General features: G+C 45.6%; 1 protein-coding gene, 1 non-coding gene and 1 pseudogene across 7 annotated transcripts in view; 2 read left to right on the top strand and 1 right to left on the bottom strand.

Moving 5' to 3' along the window:
* Positions 1-13,991: 13,991 nt before the first annotated feature.
* LOC116558575 lies at positions 13,992-14,163 on the top strand. The gene has a single exon (XR_004272076.1). It is a non-coding gene; the product is annotated as a U1 spliceosomal RNA (small nuclear RNA).
* A 5,358-nt stretch (positions 14,164-19,521) lies between these two features.
* Positions 19,522-20,154, bottom strand: LOC116558213 (annotated as a pseudogene). The gene has a single exon (XR_004271900.1). The product of XR_004271900.1 is annotated as a myosin light polypeptide 6-like (transcript).
* A 1,924-nt stretch (positions 20,155-22,078) lies between these two features.
* Positions 22,079-27,502, top strand: part of IKBKB (inhibitor of nuclear factor kappa B kinase subunit beta) — a 61,953-nt gene continuing 56,529 nt past the window's right edge. For 3 of the 5 annotated variants that reach the window (XR_004271925.1, XM_032288080.1, XM_032288077.1), the window contains exons 1-2: positions 22,079-22,251; positions 22,882-23,004. Coding sequence is in view for 4 of the 5 variants with exons in the window: in XM_032288080.1 (XP_032143971.1) it covers positions 22,900-23,004 (105 nt within the window). In the remaining variant the exon portion in view is untranslated. Of the gene's footprint in view, positions 22,252-22,357; positions 22,539-22,592; positions 23,005-27,502 lie in introns of those variants that run through there. The other 2 variants (XM_032288079.1, XM_032288078.1) reach the window with 2 other exon arrangements.

Genomic DNA, 27,502 nt, shown 5'->3' with positions numbered 1-27,502 from the left:
GAAATTATTTAGGCATTTAGTGAGGATAAGAGAGTCTTTGGCAAGGTTTCCCTTTTAATAAAGAGCAGTTTCCAAATCATTTCTTCTCTAACAAAGAGCAGCCTGAAAAGCCAAGCTGCAAATGTAGATAAGCAAGCTGGGATCTTGCACGGGTGAATGCTGGCTGCCGTGCCAGTAGGAAAAGGCTGCCTGGAGGCCAGGCATGGGCAACAGAGAGGCTCCATCTTCCCTTTTCTTTGTCCCTATATGTGTAGTAAAAAAGCAGGCAACATGACGCCAACCAGGTAGAGACCCCGTCTGCATAATAAAAGATTAGGGTGGGATGCTAATGAAAACAGCACACCTAGTTGGAACAATCATGCTATGAAAACAGCACACCTAGTTGGAACAATCTCGAGCCCTATGTAAATCAGACACTGGCCTCCTCAAGCTCATCTACAAAGCTCCATGCATTCCATCACAGAACCAGATGACCCACTCAGGAGCCGCTCTCGCTCTGCAGGAGAGACAGCTATTCTCTTTCTTTCACCTATTAAACCTCTGCTCTTAAACTCACTCCTGTGTGTGTCTGTTTCCTCTATTTCCTTGGCCTGAGGCAAGGAACCTTGGGTATTACCCCAGAATGACCCCACTTCACTAATAGCTGGAACTACAGGTGTGTGCCACCACACCCAAGTAATTTTTTTTTAATTTTTAGTACAGACCAAGTCTAACTAGGTGGATGAGGCTGGTCTTGAATACCTGAGCTCAAGCAATCCTCATGCCTTGGCCTCCCAATGTGCTGGGATTACAGGCATGAGCCACAGCACCCAGCCAAGATAGATTTTTAGATAAATATCTGGAATAATAAGCTAGCCCACTGGGGAAAAGAAAGTGCTGAATCCCTTCCTTATTCCTCATACAAAGGGAAATTCCAAATGAATTATTACACCTTAAAAAGTACAAAGGGGTAATTCCCCTACAAACCACAAATTCTCATCAGATAGGTTTTATTTAACCCTATATATTGTGACTTGCTTTCCAATCTAAATCTGGCATAATGTGACAAAAAAGAAAAGTGGAATATTTTAACCCAAAACATGTTTCTTTGCCATATTTTGAAATGGCCCTCAGAATCTCTATTAACAAAGCTAGATCTTTTTCTTCCAGGACCTCCCAATCCTGAAGAGATTAACCAAGAGTCTAGCACTTTTTAAAGATCTGAATAGGAAATATTTCTCATCTATTGTCTCTAAAGGCAGCCACTATAAGACTTCAAAAGAGCTTCGGTCTCCACAATCTTTTATCTTAACCTGAACCTTTCCTTTCTATCATCCCAGGTCTTTAGACAAATTCAACCAATTGTCAACCAGAAAATGTTTCAATTTATCTATAGCCTGGACGCTCCTGCTTTGAGTTGTCTTATCTTTCTGGACCAAACCAATGTATTTCTTAAACGTATTTGATTTGATCATCAATCAAAGAGTCTGACTCTTTTCAGCAACACTCTGAAGTTGATAACAATTTAACCAGGTTCAGCTTTCGCAGCTTCATGAAGAGGGCTGTTTTTGTTCTCAGTGATTCCAAGTCAGAAGGGTTGGGAAAAAAATTGGAATGTTAGTTTGGAGAGGCATAACCAGATATTGGAGGAGACTGGATTTCGGGATTCCATCCAGTTTGCTGGTAAATAACAAAACTTCAAAGACAATGAACAGAACTAGAATCGAATCACAGGTGCACGATAGTTTCTTACTAAAACATAATATTTCTCTCTGTCACCCCCATTTCTACCAAAGATAGTCAAAGTAAAGACTAATTTGCAAAATAAGTCTAGTCTTATTATACTTGCCCTGATTAAGCGCAACAAAAGTAGTGTTTTTAAGTCTGCTTTGCTGGAACTTTTAATAAGGAATCTCAGGTTAGACTTTACAAATGTCTCAAGAATACAAAGAGAACTTCTCTGGCTTGTTTCAACTTTGCCTGCAATATCCATTGACTTTGATGAATTATTCTTTTCTTGATGTCCCCAAAATACCTGAGATTCCTGGGTCTGCCAGGAAGTGACCTCTCTTACTCACCTGTAAGGCAAACACATAAAGAAACCACGTAAGTAAAGTACGAGGTTGGGTTTTTCGGCTCCATAAAGTCAACCTTAGTTCCTTAAAACTGTCTGATCCTATCTGATTATATGTACATTTTCATATTTGACATTCTAGTAAATGTCATAGTAATATAGTCAAGGTTTTCAATTGTGCCCTTGTTATAAAGAGAATAGATTCTCATCAAATTTATGAAAGGAACTATATAGCCATGAAAATAATAATAGTCAGTAAGAGTTTCTGAATTCTACAGGGATCAGGTAGAGAAAAAGGATAAATATTTCAATTCTGTTTACGAAGGTATAATTTACCAGATTGCTGTAAGTTATAGTTAGCTTAAGAAAAAAAGAGAAAAAACATTAAAGACCAGAAATGTTCCAAAACAAGAAGTCATAAGAATTATAATCATCAGTTGGGTGCAGTGGCTCACACCTGTAATTCCAGCACTTTGGGAGGCTGAGGCTGGTGGATCACCTGAGGTCAGGAGTTTGAGACCAGTCTGGGCAACATAGTGAAACCCCATCTCTACTAAAAATAGAAAATATTAGCTGGGCATGGTGGCGGAGGCCTGTAATCCCAGCTACTCAGGAGGTTGAGGCAGGAGAATCGCTTGAACCCAGGAGGCAGAGGTTGCAGTGAGCTAAGAATGCACTTTTGCACTCCAGCCCAGGGAACAAGAGCAAAACTGTCTCAAGAAAAGAAATTATAATCATCTGCATTGGGTCATCTGGTCCAACATAATTAATTCTTGTTTTGCTTAATCTTTAGTTAGCAAGTTCATGAATGAATTAGTTTTTCCATTAGTGTTCTGCAAGTTCAAGGGTATGATTTTAGAGTCATCAGGAATGTGTACTTGTCTGTTTTCTCCATGAATCTCCTTGAATACAAACACAAACTTTCTTGAGTTTCCTGGGCCTGCCAGGAAGTGACTTTTCTTACTCATCAGCAAGGCAACCACGCAAAGAAACCATGTAAACACGGGGGTTCGTATTATAGCTGTTTGCAAAAGCTTTTAGGAATGCATCAGAATGAAACAATTCACTGTCCATGGATGACAAAAGACTTTAAATGGCCATGGTTAAAGGATAAGAATTCATTATGATACAATTAAGAAAGAAATCCAGTTACTTCTGTCACGTACATTTTAAGATAGTAACTAGAATTATGACTGATAACATTATATCAGGACCCATCAGATCTCTAGGAACTTCATACGATTTCTGGAACACATTATAACATAAATACATACAAATATAACATTAAAAAGATTGAGCATCACTTCTTTTTTTTTGTTTGTTTCTGAGATGGAGTCACTCTGTCGCCCAGGCTGGAGTGCAGTGGCACAATCTCGGCTCACTGCAACCTCCACCTCCCGGGTTCAAGCAATTCTCCTGCCTCAGCCTCCCAAGTAATGGGGACTACAGGTGCCCGCCACCATGCCCGAATAATTTTTTGTATTTTTAGTAGAGACAGGGTTTCACCATGTTAGCCAGGATGGTCTCAATCTCTAGACCTTGTGATCCACCCGCTTCAGCCTCCCCAAGTCCTGGGATGTCAGGGGTGAGCCACCACGCCCAGCCAGCATCACTTCTTTTTTGACAATGCTGCCCATGTAATTTAACAGATCAAATAACCCTAATTAATTCAACAAGTTTATTTTTATAAGAATAAAGACAAGTCCTTTGTGGCTTTTTAGGGGCCTTTAGGAAAATTCCAAAGTTAGTTCAAGGTCAGAAGTGTTTCACATAGAGTTTGATTTTGCAAAGTTGTCAAAAATGCCGAAAGATTGCTAGGCTGAGTGGCTTATGCCTATAATCCCAGCACTTTGGGAGGCCAGGGTAGGAGGATCATTTGAGCCCAGGAGGTGGAGATCAGGCTGGGCAACACAGGAGGAGGCCTCATCTCTCAAAAAAAAAAATTTAAGAAGGACAAAAAATTTTTTTTAAGTCAAAAGACTAAATTTTTTTATTAAATAGGATCACAGGTCACTGTAAAACATTACTCAGTTATTCATTTAACCAACATGCTAGAAGATTTCAGAGGTAATTACAGAAAGGTATATAGTTATTGTTTTAAAGCTCAGCTCTTTTAATAGAGAAGACTGAGTCTTCTTAAGTAATCAAAGACCTAATAAAGACGACATGAAACACAGGTATTATTCTGATAAGACGCAAATATTTTTCCACCTAAACAAATTCTAGATTTCCTGTGCAGATTACACAGAAGGTAAAGAAAAACCTTCCATAATATTTTATCAAGACAAGTCCAATAATAAATTACAAATAAAACTTTGTAATTTTAACATAGAAGATGAAACTTTAGTTTTGGATTGTACTTTTGATATCAAGGCTCATTTTTTACATCCCTTATAATAAATTGATTCAATTTTAGCCAACCTGATCACACAAGATTCTCTCTCTAACTTTCTACATATATTCAGGTTTTTCATTTTATTTTTGTTTTGAGACACTCTCGCTATGTTGCCCCAGCTGGTCTCAAACTCCTGGGCGTAAGTGATACTCTTGCCTTGGCCTCTTGAGTAGGTGGGACTACAGGCACATGCCACCATGCCTGGCTCCATTCAGTTTTTGTCCTTCATTCATTCTCCTTTTTCATTCTGAAATTGCTTTTACATAAACTTCAAACATGAACCAAATTACTCTCCTTTTTTTCTCAACAGAGACACATCTTAATGCTGCATGCCTTTTTTTTTTTTTTTTTTTTGAGGCAAAGCATTGCTCTGTCACCCAGGCTGGAGTGCAGTAGCATGATCTTGGTTTACTGTAACCTCCGCCTCCCAGGTTCCAGCAATTCTCCTGCCTCAGACTCCTGAGTAGTTGGGATTACAGGGGCCTGTCACCACACCCAGCTAATTTTTTTTTATATTTAGTAGAGATGGGGTTTCACCATGCTGTCCAGGCTGGTCTCAAACTCCTGAGCTCAGGAAATCCACCCACCTTGGCCTCCCAAAGTACTAGGATTACAGGCATGAGCTACTGCACCCAGCCAATTAAACTCTTTCTTTACTGCAATGCCGTGCTCCTCATTTGTGAAGCAGGGAGGAAGAACCTGTCAGGCAGTTACAAAAATAGGATAAAAGTATATAAATGAGCTTTTAACAATGATTACGGTTTATAATATGTCTACTAAAAATAGTTTCCCAAATCTCTTTGGTAACTTATACTCAGGGTTTTGCTAAGTTGCATACCTAGATCTTTTCCAAATAAAATAAAACATTGAAGCATACTTGCTGAATATATGTCTATCTACTCTTGGCTTCTCAGTACTGAGGAACTTCAGACATTTGAGTGTGTTAGTAAACATGTCCCATGCCACATTGAAAAACTGTCAGGCCAGGCACGGTGGCTCACACCTGTAATCCCAGCACTTTGGGAGGCCGAGGCGGGCAGATCATAAGGTCAAGAGGTCGAGACCATCATGGCCAATATAGTGAAACCCCATCTCTACTAAAAATACAAAAATTAACTGGGCATGGTGGTGTGCGCCTGTAGTCCCAGTTACTCGGGAGGCTGAGGCAGGAGAGTTGCTTTAACCTGGAAGGTGGAGGTTACAGTGAGCTGAGATTGTGCCACTGCACTCCAGCCTGGGCAACAGAGTGAGGCTCCGTCTCCAAAAAAAAAAAAAAAAAAAAGAATTTGATGAAAAAAGAAAAACTGTGCTATGAAATAATATATGTTTCTAAAAATTATAAAATTGTATATTCATAAATTTGCCTGTCTACACAATGCTAGAATTTTTTTTTAATTTCACTAGAAATTAAGCAATTGTGAATGTATTCTTAACTCTGAGTAACTTATTCTTAACCTTAATAACCTTAATTTCACTTGGACAAGTTCCTTATTTACTCTAAGCCTGAGTATCCTCGCCCATAAAACGGGTCTAACAACGACAACTCCAAGGAAAATCATGATGCTGAAATGACTCCGAACAGTGCCTGGCATGGAAGAACTGCTGGGAAAATAATCACTTAACTCAGGAGGGGCTGAGGCAGGGGAATCGCTTAAACCTGGGAGGCGGAGGCTGCAGTGAGCTGAGATCGCGCCACAGCACTCCAGCCTGGGTAACAGAGTGAAACACTGTCTCAAAAAAAAAAAAAAACAGAGAGAGAGGCAGAGAAGAAAGAGTTTATTTGTTGTGGGCCTGGCCATGTCATGCAGGAGACGAAGTTATTACTCAAATCAATCTCATGAAAGGCTCACAGGTTAGGAGTTTTTCAAAGGCAGCTTAGGGAAGGGTGGGAGACTGGCTAGGAAATGGGTGCTTACTGCTGATTGGTTGGGGTGGAGATGAAATCATAGGTGGTCCTCTTGAGCTGAGTCCCTTCTGGGTGGGGCCGCAGGAGCAGTGGGTGGGTACAGATGGAGCCATCATTGGTTGGTGTATTCTGTCCGTGTCAGACATGCAAAAAACCTGAAAAGGTATCTCAAAAGGCCAATGTTAGGTGCTACAATAGCGTAGTGATGTGATTTACAGGAGTAATTTGGGAAGTTGCATCTCTTGTGACCAGTCTATACCTTAGCAGAAGCCAGCCTCCTCTCCTTCCCCTAGGAAGGTGACTGGGTTTTGGGGAAAGGCCACTATCACTTAAACGATAAGCCAAATGTCTTCCAAAGTTATCTCTGCCTAAGCCCAGGAATAATTAAAGCAGCTTGAAACCTAGAGGCAAGGGAGGGGAGGTGGTCTGTCTAGATTATATTTCCCCCACTGCCATAATTTTCTCACGAATATAATTCTTGCAAAGGTAGTTTCATTCATATCTATTATTTGTTCTTAACAACTATGTGTGGGTTACTTATGAAGATTTCATGACACATTAAATACCTGACCATCATCTTAAGTTCCTTTTCTTTTTCTTTGAGACAGGGTCTCACTCTGTCACCCAGGCTGGAGTGCAGTGGCACAATCTCAGCTCACTGCAACCTCCACCTCCTGGGCTCAAGCGATCCTCCCACCTCAGCCTCCCAAGTAGCTGGGACAACAGGTACGTGACACCATGCCCAGCTGGTTTTTGTATTTTTTGTAGTGACAGGGTTTCACCATGTTCTCCAGGTTGGTCTCAAACTCCTGAGCTCAAGCAATCTAACCACCCTGGCCTCCCAAAATTCTGGGATTATAGGCACGAGCCGCTGAAGTTATTTTTCTTGCTGACAAATGTAACATAGAGACAATATGAACTTATTTGACTAGTAAACCTAGGTAGAAGAAAAGTTGTGTCTGTATTATATTTAATGCTGACAAATCTGAAGGTATATCTGTTTTTTACTAAGTCAATAATATTCTTATTTACCAAAGATTACTCAAATCACATGAATCTGGAAAGCATTTGGGTCAGTTCTTATTTGTCTGACAGAATCCTTAATTGAACACTGATTTTTTCCTTAATCCAATTAAATAAAGCTCTTTTTCTGTTGTGTTTTGGAGACAGAGTCTCACTCTGTTGCCCAGGCTGCAGTGCAGAGGCACAGTCTCGACTTGCTGTAGCCTCCACCTCCCAGGTTTGTTATAAGTAAAATTTCGATGCTGCAAAAGAAATACCACTCAAAGATATGTCCTCTCAGCAAGGCAGTTTACTTCTGTAGAAGGGATCGGGGCACATCCATGGAGCAATGATGGCCACCGCAGGCTTGGACAAGGGGGAAGGGGTACTTACGCCTGATGGGGGTTGTCCTTACTGCTGTGTCGTTCCCCTATTGGCTAGAGTTAGACCGCACAAGCTAGACTAATCCCAATTGGCTTTTTAAAGAGAGGAGGGGTCAGAGCCAGAGTGTCAGGGTGGGTGTTTTGGCAGGAAGGACAGCTACAGGCGGGTCAGAGCAGGTAGCTGGGGGTGACCTAGGTCAAAGAAGGTGGCGAGCAGGTGACTGGAGCAGGTGACCAGGATGAGTCAGGACGGAGCTGGGAGCCGGGGGGAACAGATGTGAACTATTGATTTGAGCCGGTGGAGAAGGTTGTTTACTGGAATTACAAAGAAGCTAAACTTTAAAATAGAGAATTAAAGAATAAGAGAGTTGAACATACTAACATACTGATTCTTTAAAAAAAAAAAAAAAAAAAGCCTGAGGTTCACTACACAGGGTCAAGAGATTCTCCTCCCTCAGCCTCCCGAGTAGCTGGGATTACAGGCATGTGCCACCACACTCGGCTAATTTTTGTATTTTTCTTAGAGTCGGGGTTTTGCCATGTTGGCCAGGCTGGTCTCGATCTCCTGACCTCAAGTGATCCACCCGCTTTAGCCTCCCAAAGTGCTGGGATTACAGGTGTGAGCCACCACACCTGGACCAATTAAATAGAGCTCTTTTACAACTTAATTCTGGCAATACCATTCAGAGGTCAAAAAATATTACATGTCTGTAACATGCATAGGAAGACAGACACAAACATGGAAACAGGCAAACAGACTAGCTGGATTCAAGTTGCATTTTTGGCAGATGGAACACAGTACCAGCTCAGAGGGCTAAAGCTTTTAATAACATTTGTGGAAATGTCATAAGATTTTTTTATCTGTCCATTTTTTCCCCAAATATCTCTCCTTCTTATTCCTTCTGCTGAGAGCCATTTCCCTGAAGTTTCCCTTGCAAGACATGGCTCTCAGATCCCACAGAAAACAAGGTAGAGAATTTGCATCTCAAAGGCACAAAGGAAGGATATACTTTTACTCCCAGGAAGAGTCTGGGGGCATATTTGTCTATAACCAGAGGTGAATCTTAGAGAAGCTGCGGACTCCATTTTAGGCCAGTGACTAAGGAGACATCTAGCAGCGACATCAATGTTCCCAATGCCCATCTGCGTGGATAAAATATCCAGTTTGTATCCAGTCACTCTTTTTATTTTTCAGCCTCAGGTAGTTGCTTTCGGGAGACCCCGAGTCCTTTGAAAGTAGGGGAGTCTCAAGTTCAAGTGACTGGGGGGGTGGGTGGCCAAGGAGAAAAGTCTGGCCAGGTAGACAGAAGTATGGAGGATGGGAGCTTGCAGGACACAACAGAATTCAAGAGAATGGAGAGGCCGGGCGCAGTGTCTCATGTCTGTAATCCTAGCACTTTGGGAGGCCAAGGTGGGTGGATCACATGAGGTCAAGAGTTCGCGACCAGACTGCCCAACATGGCAAAACCCCGTTTATACTAAAAATATAAAAATTAGCCTGGCATCCTGGTGCATGCCTGTAATCCCAGCTACTCAGGAGTCTGAAGCAGGAGAACCGCTTGAACCCAGGAGGCGAAGGCTGCAGTGAGCCGAGATTGTACCATTGCACTCCAGCCTGGGCAACAGAGTGAGACTCCGTCTCCAAAAAAAAAAAAGAGAACTGGAGAGAAGATGGAAGAGGAGAGGAGAAACAGGAGCAACGAGAAGGAAGAGGTTGCAGGGGAGCCAGGGTAGGGAGATCTCAAGTTCCCCAAAGAAGCCAGTAAAGTCCCACATTAACCTCAGCAAAATAATGCCAACAATAGGGAGGTGACAGAGTTGGTTGAACACACAGTCAGCAGGGCTTCAGGAAGGGAGTTTCAGGCGATGGAGACATTCCCGTGGGAGTTGCAGGATCAGATCGGCAGAACAGAGAAGACTTAAAAGTTACACCTATGAGGGTCTGAATATTGGCTTCTGATCAGGCCAACTTCTAGGCATAGAGCTCCTTTAAAAAAATCCTTTCAAATGTCTTATTTTCAAATTCTTCTGGGACAAACACTAAGTATTCCTGGCAATATTGAATTTTTATTTGAATAATTTTTTTCCTTTTTCTTTTACAGAAAATGTATACTTAGCAAATGATTAAAGACCGAAGCGGTAAGCCTCTTAGGACTTAAAACCAATGAGCCTTTTATGGCTTAACCACAGACAGGAGATGCCTCTCCAAACAGGGTGCAAAGATACAACCCTTCCCATAGACAGCCAAGGGAAGAAAGTCTTAGATAACACCCCAAGAGCTGGCAATGGTTGGTAGGACATGAGAAAAAGAAAAATCATTTCATCTGGCCAGATGTTGTGGCCCACACTTGTAACCCCAGCACTTTGGGAGGCCAAGGCAGGTGGGTCATTTGAGCTCAGGAATTTGAGACCAGCCTGGGCAACATGGTGAGACCCCGCCTCTACAAAAAATACATATATTAGCTGGATGTGATGGTGTACACCTGTAGTCCCTACTACTCAGGAGGCTGAAGTGGGAGGATTGCTTAAGCCTGGGGAGGTCGAGGCTGCAGTGAACCCTGATCACACCACTACACTATAGCCTGGGTGACAGCGAGACCCCATTCACCTCCGCTTCCAAGAAACACACTTCATTTAAGGAATGTGAGTCCCTTTAAATTATGAGACCCAGAAAGGCATTTAAAATGTAACAGCAGTCACTTCCCTCTCCCACTTGGGTGAAATAATTACGTCTAGCAGCTACTTGCTATGGGAGCTCTAGACTGTTACCAAGTAGCCATCAAATGCCATATACTCTGTCATTCAACACTGCACAGCCAATCACCAATGTTATTCATAAAAATAACTGAGGTTATTTCTGTAAACCAGCGTGAATTCCTGACAAACAACTTTTGTAATTGCCTCCTCTTCTGATTCATTTTTTTCCTTTAAAAAACTTGAGCCTCTCTTTTGTTGTCTGGAGCAGTCTCCAAGGCAACTTGGAAGTGTGTCCTGGGCCGCAGGCTTCAACTCCGTATGAAGACCTCTCTTTGAACTAGATTCTGACCGTTTTGATAATTTTAGGTTGACAGACACTGGTCACAGATGGGATGCAGCCCCCACTTCTCTTTCTGTCTGGTCCTATTCCGGGGTGTCCCCGGTATGGCAGTTGGCTGGCTATATTCTGGGGTGTCCCCGACCTGGCGGTTGGTGGCCTACACTGGCAGCCTGGACAATCTGGGCACCCCAGCAGTCAGAAAGCCACGGGACATTTTTAGGACACAAAAGAAGACAGGAAAGCAATAGCTGTTCCTAGGAGTGAAAGGATTAATAACCAATGGTTACACCAAACAGTATTTCACCATAGTCACAGTATAAAAAAATTAATTCTTAACAAATGATTTCTCCTGCTAATGTGAATTTGAGATAGAAGGGACAAAAGAGAAACCTGTACCTTCCTCTCCTGGCTGGCACTACACACAGAGATCCAGGAGTGCTGACTGCCATGTTCTTTCTTTTTTTTTTTGAGACAGGGTCTCATGCTCATTGTCCAGGCTGGAGTGTAGTGGTATCGTAATCACGACTCACTGCAGCCTCAATTCCCCAGGTTCAAGAGATCCCCCTGCCTCAGCTTCCCAAGTAGCTGGGACTACAAGTGCACACCACCATGCCCGGCTAACTTTTTGTATTTTTAGTAGAGATGGGGTCTTGCCATTTTGGCCAGGCTGGTCTCAAACTCCTGGGCTCAAGTGATCCACCGGTCTTGGTCTCCCAAAGTGCTGGGATTATGGGGGTGAGCCACTACGACTGGTATAGGGACAGAGAAACTCTTACAAATGGAGATGGGTTTTTTTGTTTGTTTTTTGAGTTGGAGTTTCACTCCTCTTACCCAGGCAGGAGTGCAATGGCTTAATCTTGGCTCACTGCAACCTCTGCCTCCTGAGTTCAAGCAATTCTCCTGCCTCAGCCTCCAGAGTAGCTGGGATTACAGGTGCCTGCCACTATGCCCGACCAATTTTTGTATTTTTAGTAGAGACGCTATTTCACCATGTTGGCCAGGCTGGTTTCAAACTCCTCACCTCAGGAGATCCACCCGCGTTGGCCTCCCAAAACACTGGGATTACAGGTGTGAGCCAACATGCCCAGGAGGGTTTTTTTGGTGTTTAAGTATATATGTAGAATTATGTTTTATTTTTTAATTAATTAGAGATGGCTTGCTGTGTTGCCCAGGCTGGTCTCAAACTCCTGATTTCAAGTGATCCTCCTACCTCAGCCTCCCCAGTAGCTGGGACTACAGGCGTGACACCAAACCCAGCTAATATTTTGATTTTTTTTTTTTTAGAGATGGGGTCTCCCTATATTGCCCAGGCTGGTCTCAGACTCTTAGGCTCAAGCGATCCTCCTGCTTGGGCTTCCCAATGTGCTGGGATTATAGGCATGAGTCACTGTGCCTGGCAAGAGATGTTTTTTGTTGTTGCTGAGACTATCAAAAAACAGCAGAGAGATGGTTTTTATAGATGTAAATTTCCCTTACAAAAGGGTAGCTTTTTAAATATTTAATTTTTTTTTTTTTTTTGAGTTGGAGTCTCACTCTGTCACCCAGGCTGGAGTGCAGTGGCACGATCTTGGCTCACTGCAACCTCCATCTCCTGGGTTCAAGTGATTCTGCTGCCTCAATCTCCCAAGCAGCTGGGACCACAGGTGCCTGCCACCATGCCCGGGTAATTTTTGTATATTTTTTTAGTAGAGACGGGGTTTTATCACGTTGGCCAGGCTGGTCTCAAACTCCTGACCTTGTGATCCACCCGCTCTGGCCTCCCAAAGTGCTGGGATTACAGGCTTGAGCCAACATGCCCGGATTAAATATTTAATTTAATTTAATTTAATTTATTTTTTTTTTTTTTGAGGCAAGTCTTGCTCTGTCACTCAAGCTGGAGGGCAGTGGCGTGATCTCACCTCATTGCAGCCTCTGCCTCCCTGGTTCAAGCGATTCTCCTGTCTCAGCCTTCCGAGTAGCTGGAACTCTATTTGGGCAGTCACACCACCATGCCTGGCTAATTTTTGTATTTTTAGTGGAGATGGGGTTTCACCATATTGGTCAGGCTGGTCTTGAACTCCTGACCTCAAGTGATCCACCTGCCTCAGCCTCCCAAAGTGCTGGAATTACAGGTGTGAGCCACCATGGCTGGCCTTAAACGTTTTTTTTTTTTTTTTTTTTTGAGATGGAGTTTCACTCTTGTGGCCCAGGCTGGGGTGCAATGGTGTGATCTCTGTTCACTGCAACCTCCACCTCCCGGGTTCAAGCAATTCTCCTGCCTCAGCCTCCCAGGTAGCTGGGATTACAGGTGCCTGCCACCACACCCAGCTAATTTTTATATTTTTAGTAGAGATGGGGTTTCACCATGTTGATCAGGCTGGTCTTGAACTCCTGACCTCAGATGATCCACCCCACCTCAGCTTCCCAAAGTGCTGGGATTACAGGTGTGAGCCATGGCACCCAGCCATTTTATTTTCTAAGTAAAGACAGGTTCTTATTATGTTGCCCATGCTGGTTGTGAACTCCTAGACTCAAGTGATCCTCTTGCTTCAGCCTCCCAGATAGATGGGACTACAGGTGGGCACCACCACGCTCAGGCAAAAGGGTCACTTTTCCCGGCTTTCAGGGCTGCTTCTTCTATTCCTATTTCTCAGAATAATCCGTACGCCAAAGAGGCCTGTTTTGGGTAGCATATTCTGGTCTCCTACAGTGATCCGGCCTTCTGAATGTCACCGGCTGACTCCTGCAGAAAGGAGAAGTTGGGACAGGCAGGTAGGAGGGACAGGCACACTGCCAAGGGGAGGTGCAGAGAGAGGCCTGAGCCCATGTGGGCCTGGGGTCTGGCGGCTGAACTGCAACATAGCCCAAGATTTTGGTTAAAGTTCCCATCTCCGCTGCTTGGTGGCCCTTTCCACCTTCCTCCCTCCAAACCAGCTTTTTTTCTTCTGTTCTCTCTTTCCCATTCTTGGCCCAGGCTCTGCAGTCTCAGCGATTAGTGGTCCTTTCCTGCTACAGCCCAGCCAGCCTCATGTTATTCTGGGGCCACTGACCCCAGATTCACCAAGCTGGCTCAGTCGTTTGGTCATCTCTGACCTCTGACTCCTCAGGCATGAGAAATCAAGCCCAACCCAGCAGTCTGCCCACACCTTAGAAGTTTTCTAGAATGAAATTAGAAATTATTATGTCAAAAACCTCAATAACTTTTGCACCAACCTAATGAAGTAAAATTGGCCTTTATCGTGACCTGGCAGGGGGGATGCCACGATCACAAAGGTGGTTGTCCCAGAGTGAGGTTTATCCATTGCACCTCAGATGTGCTGACCCCGTCACCTCCCCAAATGTGGAATCTTTGTTTTTCTGTTTTTTCGTTTTTTGAGACAGAGTGATGGAGTCTTGCTCTGTCACCCAGGCTCGGGTGCAGTGGCACGATCTTGGCTTACTATAGACTCTGTCTCCCAGGTTCAAGCGATACACGTGCCTCAGCCTCTCGATTAGCTGGGATTACAGCGCCCACCACCATGCCCAGCTAATTTTTGTATTTTTAGTAGAGACAAGGTTTTGCCATGTTGTTCAGGCTGGTCTCAAACTCCTGGGCTCAAGCAGTCCACTTGCCTCGGCCTCCCAAAGTGCTGGGATTACAGGTGTGAGCCACGGTGCCCGGCCCCAATGTGGAATCTTGACCCTGTATTTGGTGGTAGTGGAGGATGACCTTCATGCTAAAAAAACAAACAGAATTGGGCCAAGCAGGGTGGCTCCCATCTGAAATCCCAGCACTTAGGGAGGTCAAGGCAGGAGGACTGCTTGAGCCCAGGAGTTCCAGATCAGTGTGGGCAACATAGTAAAACTCTGTCTTTTAAAAAGTAGAGAAAATTAGCTGGGAATGGTGGCACACACCTGTGATCCTAGCTACTGGGGAGGCTGAGATGGGAGCATCACTTGAGCCCAGGAGTTTAAGACTGCATGAGCTATGATCATGCCACTGCACTTGAACCTGGGTAACAGAGTAGGACCTAGACTCTAAAATGAAGGCAAAGGCTGTTAAGAATTTAGCAAAAGTAAAAGGTCAGAGGCAGAGGTAACTAAGAAACATATACCCTCCCTCACCCACCACCTCTGACACCAAGGTCCTGGGGAGAGGGGAAAGGTGAAAGAACAGGGCCTCCAACTGCAAGGGGAGTGGGGAGGTTCTGAAACTTCGAGCCCATTTCATTTTATTTATTTATTTTATTTTATTTTTTGAGATGGAGTTTTGCTCTTGTTGCCCAGGCTGGAATGCAATGGCCCAATCTCAGCTCACCACAACCTCCACTCCTGGGTTCAAGTGATTCTCCTGTCTCTGCCTCCCAAGTAGCTGGGATTACAGGCATGTGCCACCATGCCCAGCTAATTTTTAGTAGAGACAGCGTTTCTCCATGTTGGTCAGGCTGATCTTGAACTCCTGACCTCAGGTGATCCGCCCACCTCGGCCTCCCAAAGTGCTGGGATTATAGTCATGAGCCACCACGCCCAGCCTTCATTTTTATTTTTTGAGACAGTGTCCTGCACTGTTGCCCAGGCAAGAGTGTAGTGGCACGATCTCAGCTCACTGCAACCTCTGCCTCCCAGGTTCAAGTAACTCTCCTGCCTCAGCCTCCTGAGTAGCTGGGATTACAGGTGTCTGCCACTACACCTGGCTAAGTTTTTGTATTTTTTTAAGTAGAGATGGGGTTTCACCATGTTGGCCAGGCTAGTCTTGAACTCCTGACCTCAGGTGATCTGCCCATCTCAGCCTCCCAAAGTGCTGGGATTATAGGCATGAGCCACCACGCCCAGTCATATCCCATTTCACTTCAATCACAGAACAAGAATATCAGCCAACTTCTGGGTTACAGCATTAAAAAAAAAAAACTACATTAATAACTAATATGCAAAGAGGGCTTCTTTGCATCAGGCTCTGCACTTTTATGTATATTATCTCACTAATACCATATCACCATGAGGAGTGGGTTTTATTCACCCCCACTTCATGGAAGAGAAAACTGAGGCTCAGAAAGGGTCAATAAACTGCCTGAGTTCACAAAACCAAGAAAAGACAGAGCCAGGATTGGAACTCACATCTCTCAAGCTCCAAGACCGTGCCTAGTCCAACGCTAAAGGGTGCTGTTTGACTCTTTGCATTGGCCAGTCTTTGTATTGACCGTTTCTCTCATTCATTCGGTAAAATTTTTATTGAGTACCTATGATGTACTAGGTGCCAGAGATGCAGTGGTGAACAATATCCTTGATCCCATGGGTCAGAAGTAAGAGCTCAGAACCAAAGTAAGCCGAAAAGCATACCTGCTGGGTTCTTAGACATCTACACTGTCCCATATCCTTGGTCTCCGCCACCACGGCCTAAGGTGGCAGCGGCCCTTTCATGACTTCTTCCTCTTTAGTTTGAATTTACTGGAATAAAAATGTGTGTAAAAGTAAAGGGAGCTCGCAAAATGATTTCCTCCTCGAAGGTCTCCTTCCTCCAGGGAGGGTGACTCAGAGCCTCAAATCCTTGCCTTTCCGTGTTTCGGCCTAAGTTTGAGGCACAACGGCCTGGCTGGCCCTGCTCCTCTCAGTTTCCCGATTGGCCTAGGTCCAGTCACAGAGACAGCACTGGTCAATTTCCTTTCCTTCCTCTTCTGCAGCCAGCTCTGCCTGGAACCCGAAGGGTCTGGGCCAAGGTTTGTTCTCACCCTCGTCTCTACCAGCCCACCCTCATCTCCCACCAGAGTCCCCAGAACAAAAGCAGACTTCTTCACTTCCTCCAACTAAACTAGTTTCTCCAACTTTTCTGGCAGAGGAGTTTTTGTTTACTGAAGGAGCAAGTCCTGACCTGCAGAGTCCTTTCTCTGCAGGACTGGGATAAAACAAAATCAGATGCGTTATGAAAGAGTTGCTGAAACGGCTGGACCAGAGCTGGCTGTGGGGGCTGGGGCGCTGGAGAAATCCTCCCCGTCCTCCGTGGTCTGCCTTACCGCCTCTTAACTTTCAATCTGTCTTTTCCTTCTATGATTCAGCTCCAGGTTGCACAGAAAGCAATTCTTTCCCCACTTGGAAGAGCTCAGCACTGCTTTGCTTGGCTGCCATCAGGTGAGAGAGCAGAGTTTAATCAATGGGTGACATAAAAGACTAAGAAGACAGTTGTCTTCGACTTACTCAAGATTTCATTTTAAATTTAACAGTGCTCAGAAACCTTATCCTTATCACTAGCACTGTCAGAAGCATTTGAACCAGAGTAACTCCATCCTGAATAGGAGCTGGGTAGAATGAGGTTGAGACTCCCAGATGGTTAAGGCTTTCTAAGTGACAGGATGAGATAGGAGGTCAGCACAAGATACAGGTCATAAAGACCTTGAGGATGAAACAGGTTGCAGTAAAGAAGCAGGCTCTAACCCACCAAAACCAAGATGGCCACGAGAGTGACCTCTGGTCGTTCTCACTGCTACACTCCCACCAGCGCCATGACAGTTTACAGATGCCACGGCAATGTCAGGACGTGACCCTATATGGTCCAAAAAAGGGAGGCATCGATTATCCACTTCTTGTTTAGCATATCATCAATAAATAAATGTAAAAATGGGCAACCAGCAGCCCTTTGGGAGCTGCTCTGTCTATGAAGTAACCATTCTGTTACTTCTTGACTTTCTTAATAAACTTGCTTTTACTTTACAGACTCGCCCTGAATTCTTTCTTGTGTGAGATCTAAGAACCCTCTCTTGGGGTCTGGATTGGGACCCCTTTCCTATAACAGTATTGTTTGCCTAGTCCTTGTCTGTCCTTACTTGATGGCTCTCTGTGGGTTTTAAAAACCCAGTGAGATTCTAAGTGCCTCTGATGAGATCTCATGCCATTGCTTGGATCCCCTGGGTCAGTAACGCCCTGGGCTGAGCCAGGCACTCTGGCTGGCCAGTATTTCTTGATTTCCCTATACCACAGCTAAATAGCACCCTCAGCCTCAAAGCAGGAAGAAAGAGACATTTTTCTGCTGCATCTGAAAATATCTTTTGGAAACAGTCTGCTCATGTCTTCTGAGCAGGACAGAGACCAGATGCAGATGGAGATATCTAAACATGTCTTATCTGGATAGAAAATAGAGCTTAAGATAATAAATATCTTGGAATTTGATAAAACCCAGAGGCCCCTTCCTGGGACATGATTAATTGAAGAAAAAAAAAGCCTGGTAATACGTGACCTTATCAGAAAGATTTATGTTCAGTTGAAAGCCAAGTTATTTTGAGCTGAGCAAAATGAGGATTTAAATTAAAGGAGTGCAGAGTAAACATTTGGCATAGTAGCGGATGTCTCGGCAAGTTTCTCAGGGGTAGTGTTTTTCAGAGATGACAGGATTAAAGAGAAACCTTTTATAACATCATACAGGAAACAGACTGTCCACAGTGCCCAGCACATATAGGTGTTCAATAATGTATATAAATTTTGAGAATGAGTTTCGCTCCTGTCGCCCAGGCAATGGAGTGCAATGACATGATCTCGGCTCACTGCAACCTCCGCCTCTTGGGTTCAAGTGATTCTCCTGCCTCAGCCTCCTGAGTAGCTGGGACTACAGGTGCATGCTACCACACCCAGCTAATTTTTGTATTTTTAGTAGAGACAGGGTTTTACCATGTTGGCCAGGCTGGTCTCAAACTCCTAACCTCAAGTGATCTGCCCACCTTGAGATCTTGAAGGCAAGCCGAATAGCCCCACCAAAGTGCTGGGATTACAGGCATGAGCCACTGCACCTGGCCAATAAATGTTTTATTTAAACAAAATTTACGCCGGGCGCGGTGGCTCAAGCCTGTAATCCCAGCACTTTGGGAGGCGGAGGCGGGTGGATCACGAGGTCAAGAGATCGAGACCATCCTGGTCAACATGGTGAAACCCCGTCTCTACTAAAACTACAAAAAATTAGCTGGGCATGGTGGTGCGTGCCTGTAGTCCCAGCTACTCAGGAGGCTGAGGCAGAAGAATTGCCTGAACCTGGGAGGTGGAGGTTGCGGTGAGCCGAGATCACACCATTGCACTCCAGCCTGGGTAACAAGAGCGAAACTCCATCTCAAAAAAAAAAAAAAAATTTACTTAGTAAGCAAACACTTATATTGCACTTAGAGGGTGCCAGCACTATTCTACGTGCGTTACAACTATTTACTCATGTTCCTTTTGCTTCCAGCCTTGAGGCTGAGCGTGCCATTTAGCTGGGAGTAATCAAGAAATACCAGGCCAGGCATGAAGGCTCACACCTATAATCCCAGGTCTTTGGGTGGCCAAGGTGGGAGGATTGCTTTGATGTCAGGAGTTCAAGCCAAGTCTGAGTAACATAGCAAGACCCATCTCAACAAAATAAAATTTAAAAATTAGCTGGTCATGGTGGCACATGCCTGTACTCCCAGCTACTGGGGAGACCGAGGTGGGCCGACCCGTGGAACCCAGGAGGTCAAGGCTGCAGTGAGCTGTGATCCCGCCACTACACCCCAAAGTGGGTGATAGAGGGAGACCCTGTTAAGAAAGAAAAAAGAAAGGAAAGAAAGGAAAAAAGAAAAAGAAAGAGAGAAGGAAGGAAGGAGGGAAGGAGGGAAGGAAGGAAGGCCGGAAGGAAGAAAGGCAGGAAGGCAGGCAGGCAGGCAGACAGGAAGGCAAGCCGAATAGCCAGCACACCTAGCGCAGCCTGGGGAACCACTGACCCCTATGTTTGGGTTGAGATCTGTCCCTAAGAGTTAACTTCAACCCCAGGGCTGGCCAGTACTGCTGCATACCTCATTTTTTTTTTTTTTTGGCCCAGAGAGCAAGTTTTATTTGGTGAATGCTGTCGGCAAACATCATCCAAGAGAGACAAGATGGGAAAGGTGCTGAGACAAGACAGCCTAGGGAGCCTTCGGGCTAGATACAAAATTCACACAGGGAAAGGCACAGACTCTGGGGAGACTGGGAAGGTCCTCAGCCATTCAGTACCATGCAGATGAGTTCTTCGTAGTTGATACAACCATTGCTGTCCTCGTGCCCTGCCACCAGCATCTCTACTTCTTCCACTGTCATCTTCTCACCCAGTGTGACAAGAACATGCCGGATTTCAGCACCCATGATGGTGCCATTTCCTTCCTTGGCAAAAACCCGAAGTCCTTCGACATAATCCTCATAGGTGGCCTGGTCCTTGTTCTTGGCCACTGTCTGCAGCATGGGCAGAAAGTGCTCAAAGTCCAGCACCTTCACATTCATCTCATCACTTTCGGGGTTCCCCAGGACCTTGAGCATCTCGGCGTTGGTGGGGTTCTGGCCCAGGGCCCTCATCACGTCCCCACACTGGCTGTACAGGATCTTGCCATCACCTGTTCAGTCAAACAGCTGGAAGGCCTCCTTGAACTCTGCGGTCTGGTCTTCAGTGAAGTCACACATCTTTTTCCTGCAGTAATGGCCTATCAATACCTCATTTGTCCCTCACAACAGCTCTGGGGCCGCCTCCTTTCTGTGACTTGGGACCCTGCCATCCTCCTGCTATTACACTGAAGCAGATGAAACTGCTGATCTTTCTCATTGATGTTTTGGCTGTTTTCAATTTCAAAAAAAATGACAATTAAATGCAATTCAACCTAATATTGCCTACATTTTAAAAGAGGAAATAGATGCTCAGAGTGGTTAAGTAACCTGCCCCGATGCCTCAGAGGTAGCCAACAGCAGTATCTGGATTCAAAATCTAGTTTGCTTCCTCTGAACTTCTTTTTTTTTTTTTTTTTGAGACGGAGTTTCACTCTTGTTACCCAGGCTGGAGTGCAATGGCGCGATCTCGGCTCACCGCAACCTCCGCCTCCTGGGTTCAGGCAATTCTCCTGCCTCAGCCTCCTGAGTAGCTGGGATTACAGGCACACGCCACCATGCCCAGCTAATTTTTTGTATTTTTAGTAGAGACAGGGTTTCACCATGTTGACCAGGATGGTCTCGATCTCTTGACCTCGTGATCCACCTGCCTCTGCCTCCCAAAGTGCTGGGATTACAGGCTTGAGCCACCGCGCCCGGCCTCCTCTGAACTTCTTAACATGCCACTTTTAACCACGGATTAAGAACCTGGGAACCAGTTGCTAGGGTTTGAGTTTCAGCTCCTCTACCTAGCAGCCCTATGATTTTACCGTAAAGGGTTTTCCTCTCTGTGCCTCGGTTTTCTCACTGGCAAAATGGAAATAATAATAACGCAGACCAGGCGCAGAGGCTCACGCCTGTAATCCCAACACTTTGGGAGGCACGGGTGGGTGGAGCCCTTAAGTCCAGGAGTTCGAGACCAGCCTGGGCAACACAATGAGTGAGACCCCACCAGGTATAGCAGCCGTGCACCTGTAGTCCCAGCTACTCAGGAGAATAACTTGAGCCCAGGAGTTGGAGGCTGCAGTGAGCTGTGATCACACCACTGCACTCCAGCCTGGGTGACTGAGCAAGACCCTGTCTCAATAATAATAATAATAATTAATAATAATGATGATGCAGTATTGTCCAATGTATAGGGTTCCCCAGAGGATTGAATAAGGAAATCTAAGTACAGAGATTTAGAACAGCGCCCTGCACTGTGAAAGCACTCTATAGATGTGAGTTACTATTACCATCTTCAGGTTCCTTTGGTACTTTTTTCCTGCTTGAATAAAATATAGTAACACGCACACACACCCCTCCTTTGTCCACTAATGTAATCCCATAAAACGGAGAAACTCAGTAGTGAGGGCATTCTGACTCCAAGCAGGAAAGAGATGAACGATGAAGCTCAGGCGCTGAGCTGAGCGCCTCGCGGTTTCCCCGCGTCACCGGGGCTGGGGCTGCAGTTTGGCCTCACACTGCTAGGTCTCCTTTTCTTAAGGGCTGGACGGGGGGTGGTTGTGGGGGGGACTGTCACCTCTGAGGAGTCAGCTGTGATTGATCCTTCTCTACACCCGGCCAAGCGACCCCCCAGACAGGGGAGCGCCCGTAAGAGGGCAGGCGGCAATGGCAGCTCTCGCAAACAGTCCCTAAATCATCCCATCCGGGCGCGGGAAATTCCAACGAGGTGGAAGCCTAGGGGGCCGGGTGAGGAAATCCCCAGGCCGGGCCCAGAAACCGCTCCAGGTAGAAGTCACTTGTCCAAATAGAACAGGGCGTAAAGGGGGTCATTTCAGGGCTGTTCTTTTACATAGGTGAACACAGTCTACTTTTCCCTAGAGTTTTGTAGAGGCCACACGCGCCCCCACACCCCGCCCCCGGGGAGTCGCCCGGAGGTCTCGGGGGCCTGCCCCGAGGCGCTTGCAGCATCTGGACCTGGTCCGCCCCGCGCCGCCCCTTTAAGAGCGACCACGGCCCACGTGCTCCGTGACGTCAGAGCAGGAAGTGTTTGAGGAAGTCGCGCCGCCCTGCCGGGGTTAAGATTCCCGCATTTTAATGTTTTTAGGGGGGCGTCAGAGCCCCGGGTTTGGCCGCCCCAGCCCCGCCTCCCCCGCCCTGGGGATCCCGCCCCCTGCCCCGCGTCCCCGCCGACAGGTGAGTCCCCCCGGCGGGCGCGGCCCAGGTGCCACCTGCAGGCCCCGCAGCCCTGCCTGGGCGCGCTCCCCGCCGCCCCGCTCCCAGCAGGCCGGGAAGACCCCTCTGTGCCCCTCGAAAGTTGCAGCTTGCGGACAGGGGAGCGTTTCACTTGTGCGGGATGAAGTTTGGGAAGCCGGGTGAAGCAGCTCTGGCGGGGTGGCTCCTTGGGAGTGGGTGGCTTTGAGAGAAACCCGCGATTTATGGGGATGTTGTAAAGACACACGTGACCGAAGGGACGCTCAGAAGTAGGTTCTGTCCCTGCCACCTCGGGCAGAAGGTGGGCAGGCCCGGGGGCCCTGGTGGAGTCAGTTGCGGATTCCCTCGCTAGGGCAAGGGCGTGGGCATCGCCTCCCTAGGTGGCTTTCTTTCTTGCCTGCTGCCACAGCAACCGGGGTGGGGGAGGGTAAAGGGACAAAAGTTTGCCACAGAGTTTGGACAAACCAAACACATTGTAAATGGTAAAAAGCCAGCGTATTTTTTTTCTCTCCCATTCAAGAGCAGTGGTATCTCTTGCTTTCTCAAGCCCTTTGAGCTCCTTTTTTTTTCCTTAATCCTAACCTTTTGTCCCCCACCCCAAATTGCTTACAGAGTTAGCACGACATCAGAATGAGCTGGTCACCTTCCCTGACAACCCAGACGTGTGGGGCCTGGGAAATGAAAGAGCGCCTTGGGACAGGGGGATTTGGAAATGTCATCCGATGGCACAATCAGGTAGGCCCTCTGTGCAGCCTGGGGAGGGGCGGGGAGCTAGGCTCCCTCCCCATTGCCTCCACTTTCTCTGATCCTAATGGGCCAAGGGCTCACTTTTGGTCTTGGGCATCTTGGGACAGTGAGTAGGGGGACTGGGAAGAGGGCTTCAGAACTTCTGAACTGACACTAGGTTAGTGGTCTCCAAGCTTTATCGACTATGTCATCTAAATAAATAGTAAAAAAAAAAAAAAAAAAAAAAAAAAGTTAAGCTCTTAGTCTGTATTATACATATCTATGGTAACAGTGGAATATCATGTACTAATATATACTGATATTATATGTTATAAAATATACAGAAATAGGAACATTGAAAGGATGAGAGTAAATAGTTTTAAATATTTTAATTGCTTGAGACCAGGAGTTCAAGACCTCCAGCCTGAGTAACATAGCAAGACCTTATCTCTACAAAAAAGTTTTAAAAATTAGGCAGCCATGGTGCATACCTGTAATCCCAGTTGGACGCTGATGTGGGAGGATCGTTTGCCCAGGAGTTTGAGCCGGTAGTGGACTATGATTGTGCCACTGCCCTCTAGCCTGGGCAACAGAGTGAGACCTTGTCTCAAAACAATTTTTTTAAAATTATTTAAAAGGCTGGGCATGGTGGCGCATGCCTGTAATCCCAGCACTTTGGGAGGCTGAGGCTGGTGGATCACTTGAAGTGAGTGAGGAGTTCAGACCAGCCTGGCCAACATGGTGAAACCCCATCTTTACCAAAAATACAAAATTAGCTGGGCATGGTGGCGTGCACCTGTAATTCCCGCTACTCGAAGGTGGAGGCAGGAGAATTGCTTGAAGGAGGCAGAGGTTGCAGTGAGCTGAGATAGTGCCACTGCACTCCAGCCTGGGTGACAGAATGAGACCCTGTCTCAAAAAAAAAATTTTATTTAAAATATTTGCTGACTATGATGTCTTCCCAGTATTACTTGCAATACTGCACAGCACAAAATAAGCAGATCCACATGAAAGTGAGGATTTCATTTAGAATGATAATGAAAATCCATATTTCAAATAATTAAAATTTTTTTCAAATTTTGTAGAGATGGGGGTCTTGCTGTGTTACCCAGGTTGGTCTCGAACTCCCATCGTCAAGCAGTCTTCCCACCTTTTCCTCCAAAAATGTTAGAATTACAGGCCTGAGCCACGGCACCTGGCCTTAGCTGAGATTTTTAAAAAATTTTTTGTAGTGATGGGGGTCTCACAATGTTGTCCAGCTAGTCTAGAACTCCTGTCTTCAAGTGATCTTTTTGCCTTGGCCTCTCAAAGTGCTAGGATTACAGGCATGAGTCGTTGCACCTGGCCTGTTTTTTATTTTTAATTGACACATAATTGTACATATTTATGGGGTACAGTACAATGTGATATTTTGATACATATATAATGTATAATGATCAAGTCGGGGTAATTGGCATATTCATCACTTGAAACATCCTTTCTTTTTGTTGGAAACTGTCAAAATTCTTTCTTCTGGGTATTTTGAAATATACAATTATTCTTTTTTTTTTTTTTTTTTTTTTTTTTTTTGAGACTTGAGTTTTGCCCTGTTGCCCAGGTTGGAATTCAGTAGTGTGATCTCGGCTCACTGCAACTTCTGCCTCTTGAGTTAAAGCAATTCTCTGCATCAGCCTCCTGAGTACCTGGGATTACACCATGCCCAGCTAATTTTTGTATTTTTAGTAGAGACAGGGTTTTCACCATGTTGGCCAGGCTGGTCTCAAACTCCTGACCTCAGGTAATCTGCCCACCTTGGCCGCCCAAAGTGCTGGGATTACAGGCATGAGCCACTGCGCCTGGCCTGAAATACAGAATGAATTTTTATTCACTGCAGTCACCCTGTTGTTCTGTAGAATACTAGAATTTATTCCACCTAACTGTAATTTTGTACCCATTAACTAGTCCCTCCCTATTCCCCCTCTGGCCCCTATCCTCCACCCCTTCCTGCCTCTGGTCACCACTATTCTACTTTCTACTTCTATGAGATCAGGTTTTTTTGTTTGTCTGTTTGAGACGGAGTTTTGCTCTTGTTGCCCAGGCTGGAGTCCAATGGCGCAATCTCGGCTCACTGCAACCTTTGCCTCCCAGGTTCAAGCGATTCTCCTGCCTCAGCCTCCCTAGTATCTGGGATTGCAGGTGTGTGCCACCACACCCAGCTAAGTTTTGTATTTTTAGTAGAGACAGGGTTTCACTACATTGGCCAGGCTGGTCTTGAACTCCTGACCTTAGGTGATCCACCTGCCTCAGCTTCTGAAAGTGCTGGGATTACAGGCGTGAGCCATCACGCCTGGGTGAGATCAGTTTTTTTTTTTTTTTTGAGATAGAGTCTTGCTCTGTCACCCAGGCTGTAGTGCAGTATCATGATCTCAACTGACTGCAACCTTTGTCTCCTGGGTTCAAGCGATTCTCCTGCTTCAGCCTCCTGAGTAGCTGGGATTACAGCCATGCGCCACCACGCCCGGCTAACTTTTGTATTTTTAGTAGAGACAGGGTTTCACCATGTTGGCCAGGCTGGTCTCGAACTCCTGACTTCAGGTGATCCGCCTACCTTGGCTTCCCATAGTGCTGGGATTACGGCATGAGCCACCATGCCTAGCCTTTTTTTTGTTTGTTTGTTAAATTTTTAATTTCTTTTGAAATAGGGTCTCAATCTATCATCCAGGCTGAGTACAGTAGTGACATCATGGCTCACTGCAGCCTTGACCTTCTGGGCTCAAGTGATCCTTCTGCCTCAGCCTCCTGAGTAGCTGGGACTACAGGTGTATGTCACTATGCCTGGCTAATTTTTGAAATTTTGTAGGTATTAGGTCTTTCTGTTGCCCAAGCTGGTCTCGAACTCCTGGACACAAGGGATCCTCCCATTTCAGCGTCTGAAAGCACTGGGATTACAGGCGTCGGCCAACCGACTTTACCCAACTGAGATCAGTTTTTTTCAGCTCCCACAGATGGGTGAGAACATGTGGTATTTATCTCTGTGGGCCTGGCTTATTTCCCTTAATGTAATGCCCTCCAGGCTCATCCATGTTGCCACAAATGACAGGATTTCATTCTTTCTTATCGCTGAATAAGAGTCCATTGTGTCGGTGTACCACATTTTCGTTTTCATTTGTTCATTGATGGACATTTAGGTTGATTCCATATCTTGGCTATTTTGAACAGTGCTGCAGTAAACATGAGGGTGCCAATAAACATGAGGTGCCAATAAATCAGGTAAAGTGGTTTCCTTTCCTTTGGATAGATACCCAGTAATGGGATTGCTGGATCATATCATAGTTCTATTTATAGTTTTTCTTTTTTTCTTTTTTTTGAGACAGTCTCACTCTGTTGCCCAGGCTGGAGTGCAGTGGTGTGATCTCAGTCTACCACAGCCTCCTCCTTCCATGTTGAAGTGATTCTCCTGCCTCAGCCTCCCGAATAGCTGGGATTACAGGCACTCACCACCACACATGGCTAATTTTTGTATTTTTAGTAGACGTGGGGTTTCACCAAGTTGGCCAGGCTGGTCGTGAACTCCTGACCTTGTGATCTGCCCACCTCAGCCTCCCAAAGTGCTCGGATTACAGGCATGAGCCACTGTGCCGTTTCTTTTTCTTTTCTTTTCTTTCTTTGTTTTGAGATGGAGTCTTGCTCTGTTGCCAAGCTGGAGTGCAGTGGCACAATCTCGGTTCACTGCAACCTCCGCCTCCCAGGCTCAAGCAGTTTTCCTGCCTCAGCCTCCCAAGTATCTGGGACTACCACAGATACTGCACCACCACACCGAGCTAATTTTTGTAGTTTTAGTAGAGACAGGGTTTCACCATGTTGGCCAGGATGGTCTTGATCTTTTGACCTTGTGATCCCCCTGCCTTGGCCTCCCAAAGTGCTGGGATTACAGATGTAAGCCACTGCACCCAGCTTATTTTGTTTTTTTTTTGTTTTGTTTTTTTGGTTTTTTTTTTTTGAGATAGAGTCTTGCCCAGGCTGGAGTGCAGTGGCATGATCTTAGCTCACTGCTACCTCTGTGTCCTGTGTTCAAGCAATTCTCCTGCCTCAGCCTCCCAGTAAGCTGGAATTACAGGTGCACACCACCACCCTAGCTAATTTTTTTATTTTTAGTAGAGACGGGGTTTTGCCATGTTGGCCAGGCTGGTCTCAAACTCCTGACCTCAGGTGATCCGCCCACCTCGGCCTCCCAAAGTGTTGGGATTACAGGTATGAGCCACCATGGCTGGCCTATTTTCTTCTAGTAGTTTCATAGGTTCAGATCTTATATTTAAGTTTTCAGTGTATTTTGAGTTGATTTTTGTGTCTGGTGAGAGATAGGGCTCTAGTTTCACTCATCTGCAGGTGGATATTCACTTTCCCAGTGCCATTTATTGAAGAGAATGTCCTTTCCCCGGTGTATGTTCTTAGCACCTATGTTCGAGATGAGTTGGCTGTAAGTGCATGGATTTATTTCTGGGTTTTCTGCTCTGTTCCATTAGTCTAT

This window comes from Sapajus apella, unplaced genomic scaffold (assembly GCF_009761245.1).
Source record: "Sapajus apella isolate SASKATOON/1434 unplaced genomic scaffold, GSC_monkey_1.0 scaffold21, whole genome shotgun sequence".
NCBI lineage: Eukaryota > Metazoa > Chordata > Mammalia > Primates > Cebidae > Sapajus > Sapajus apella.
The sequence above is the reverse complement of the archived record's forward strand: the minus strand, read 5'-3'. Positions and strand labels throughout refer to the sequence as shown.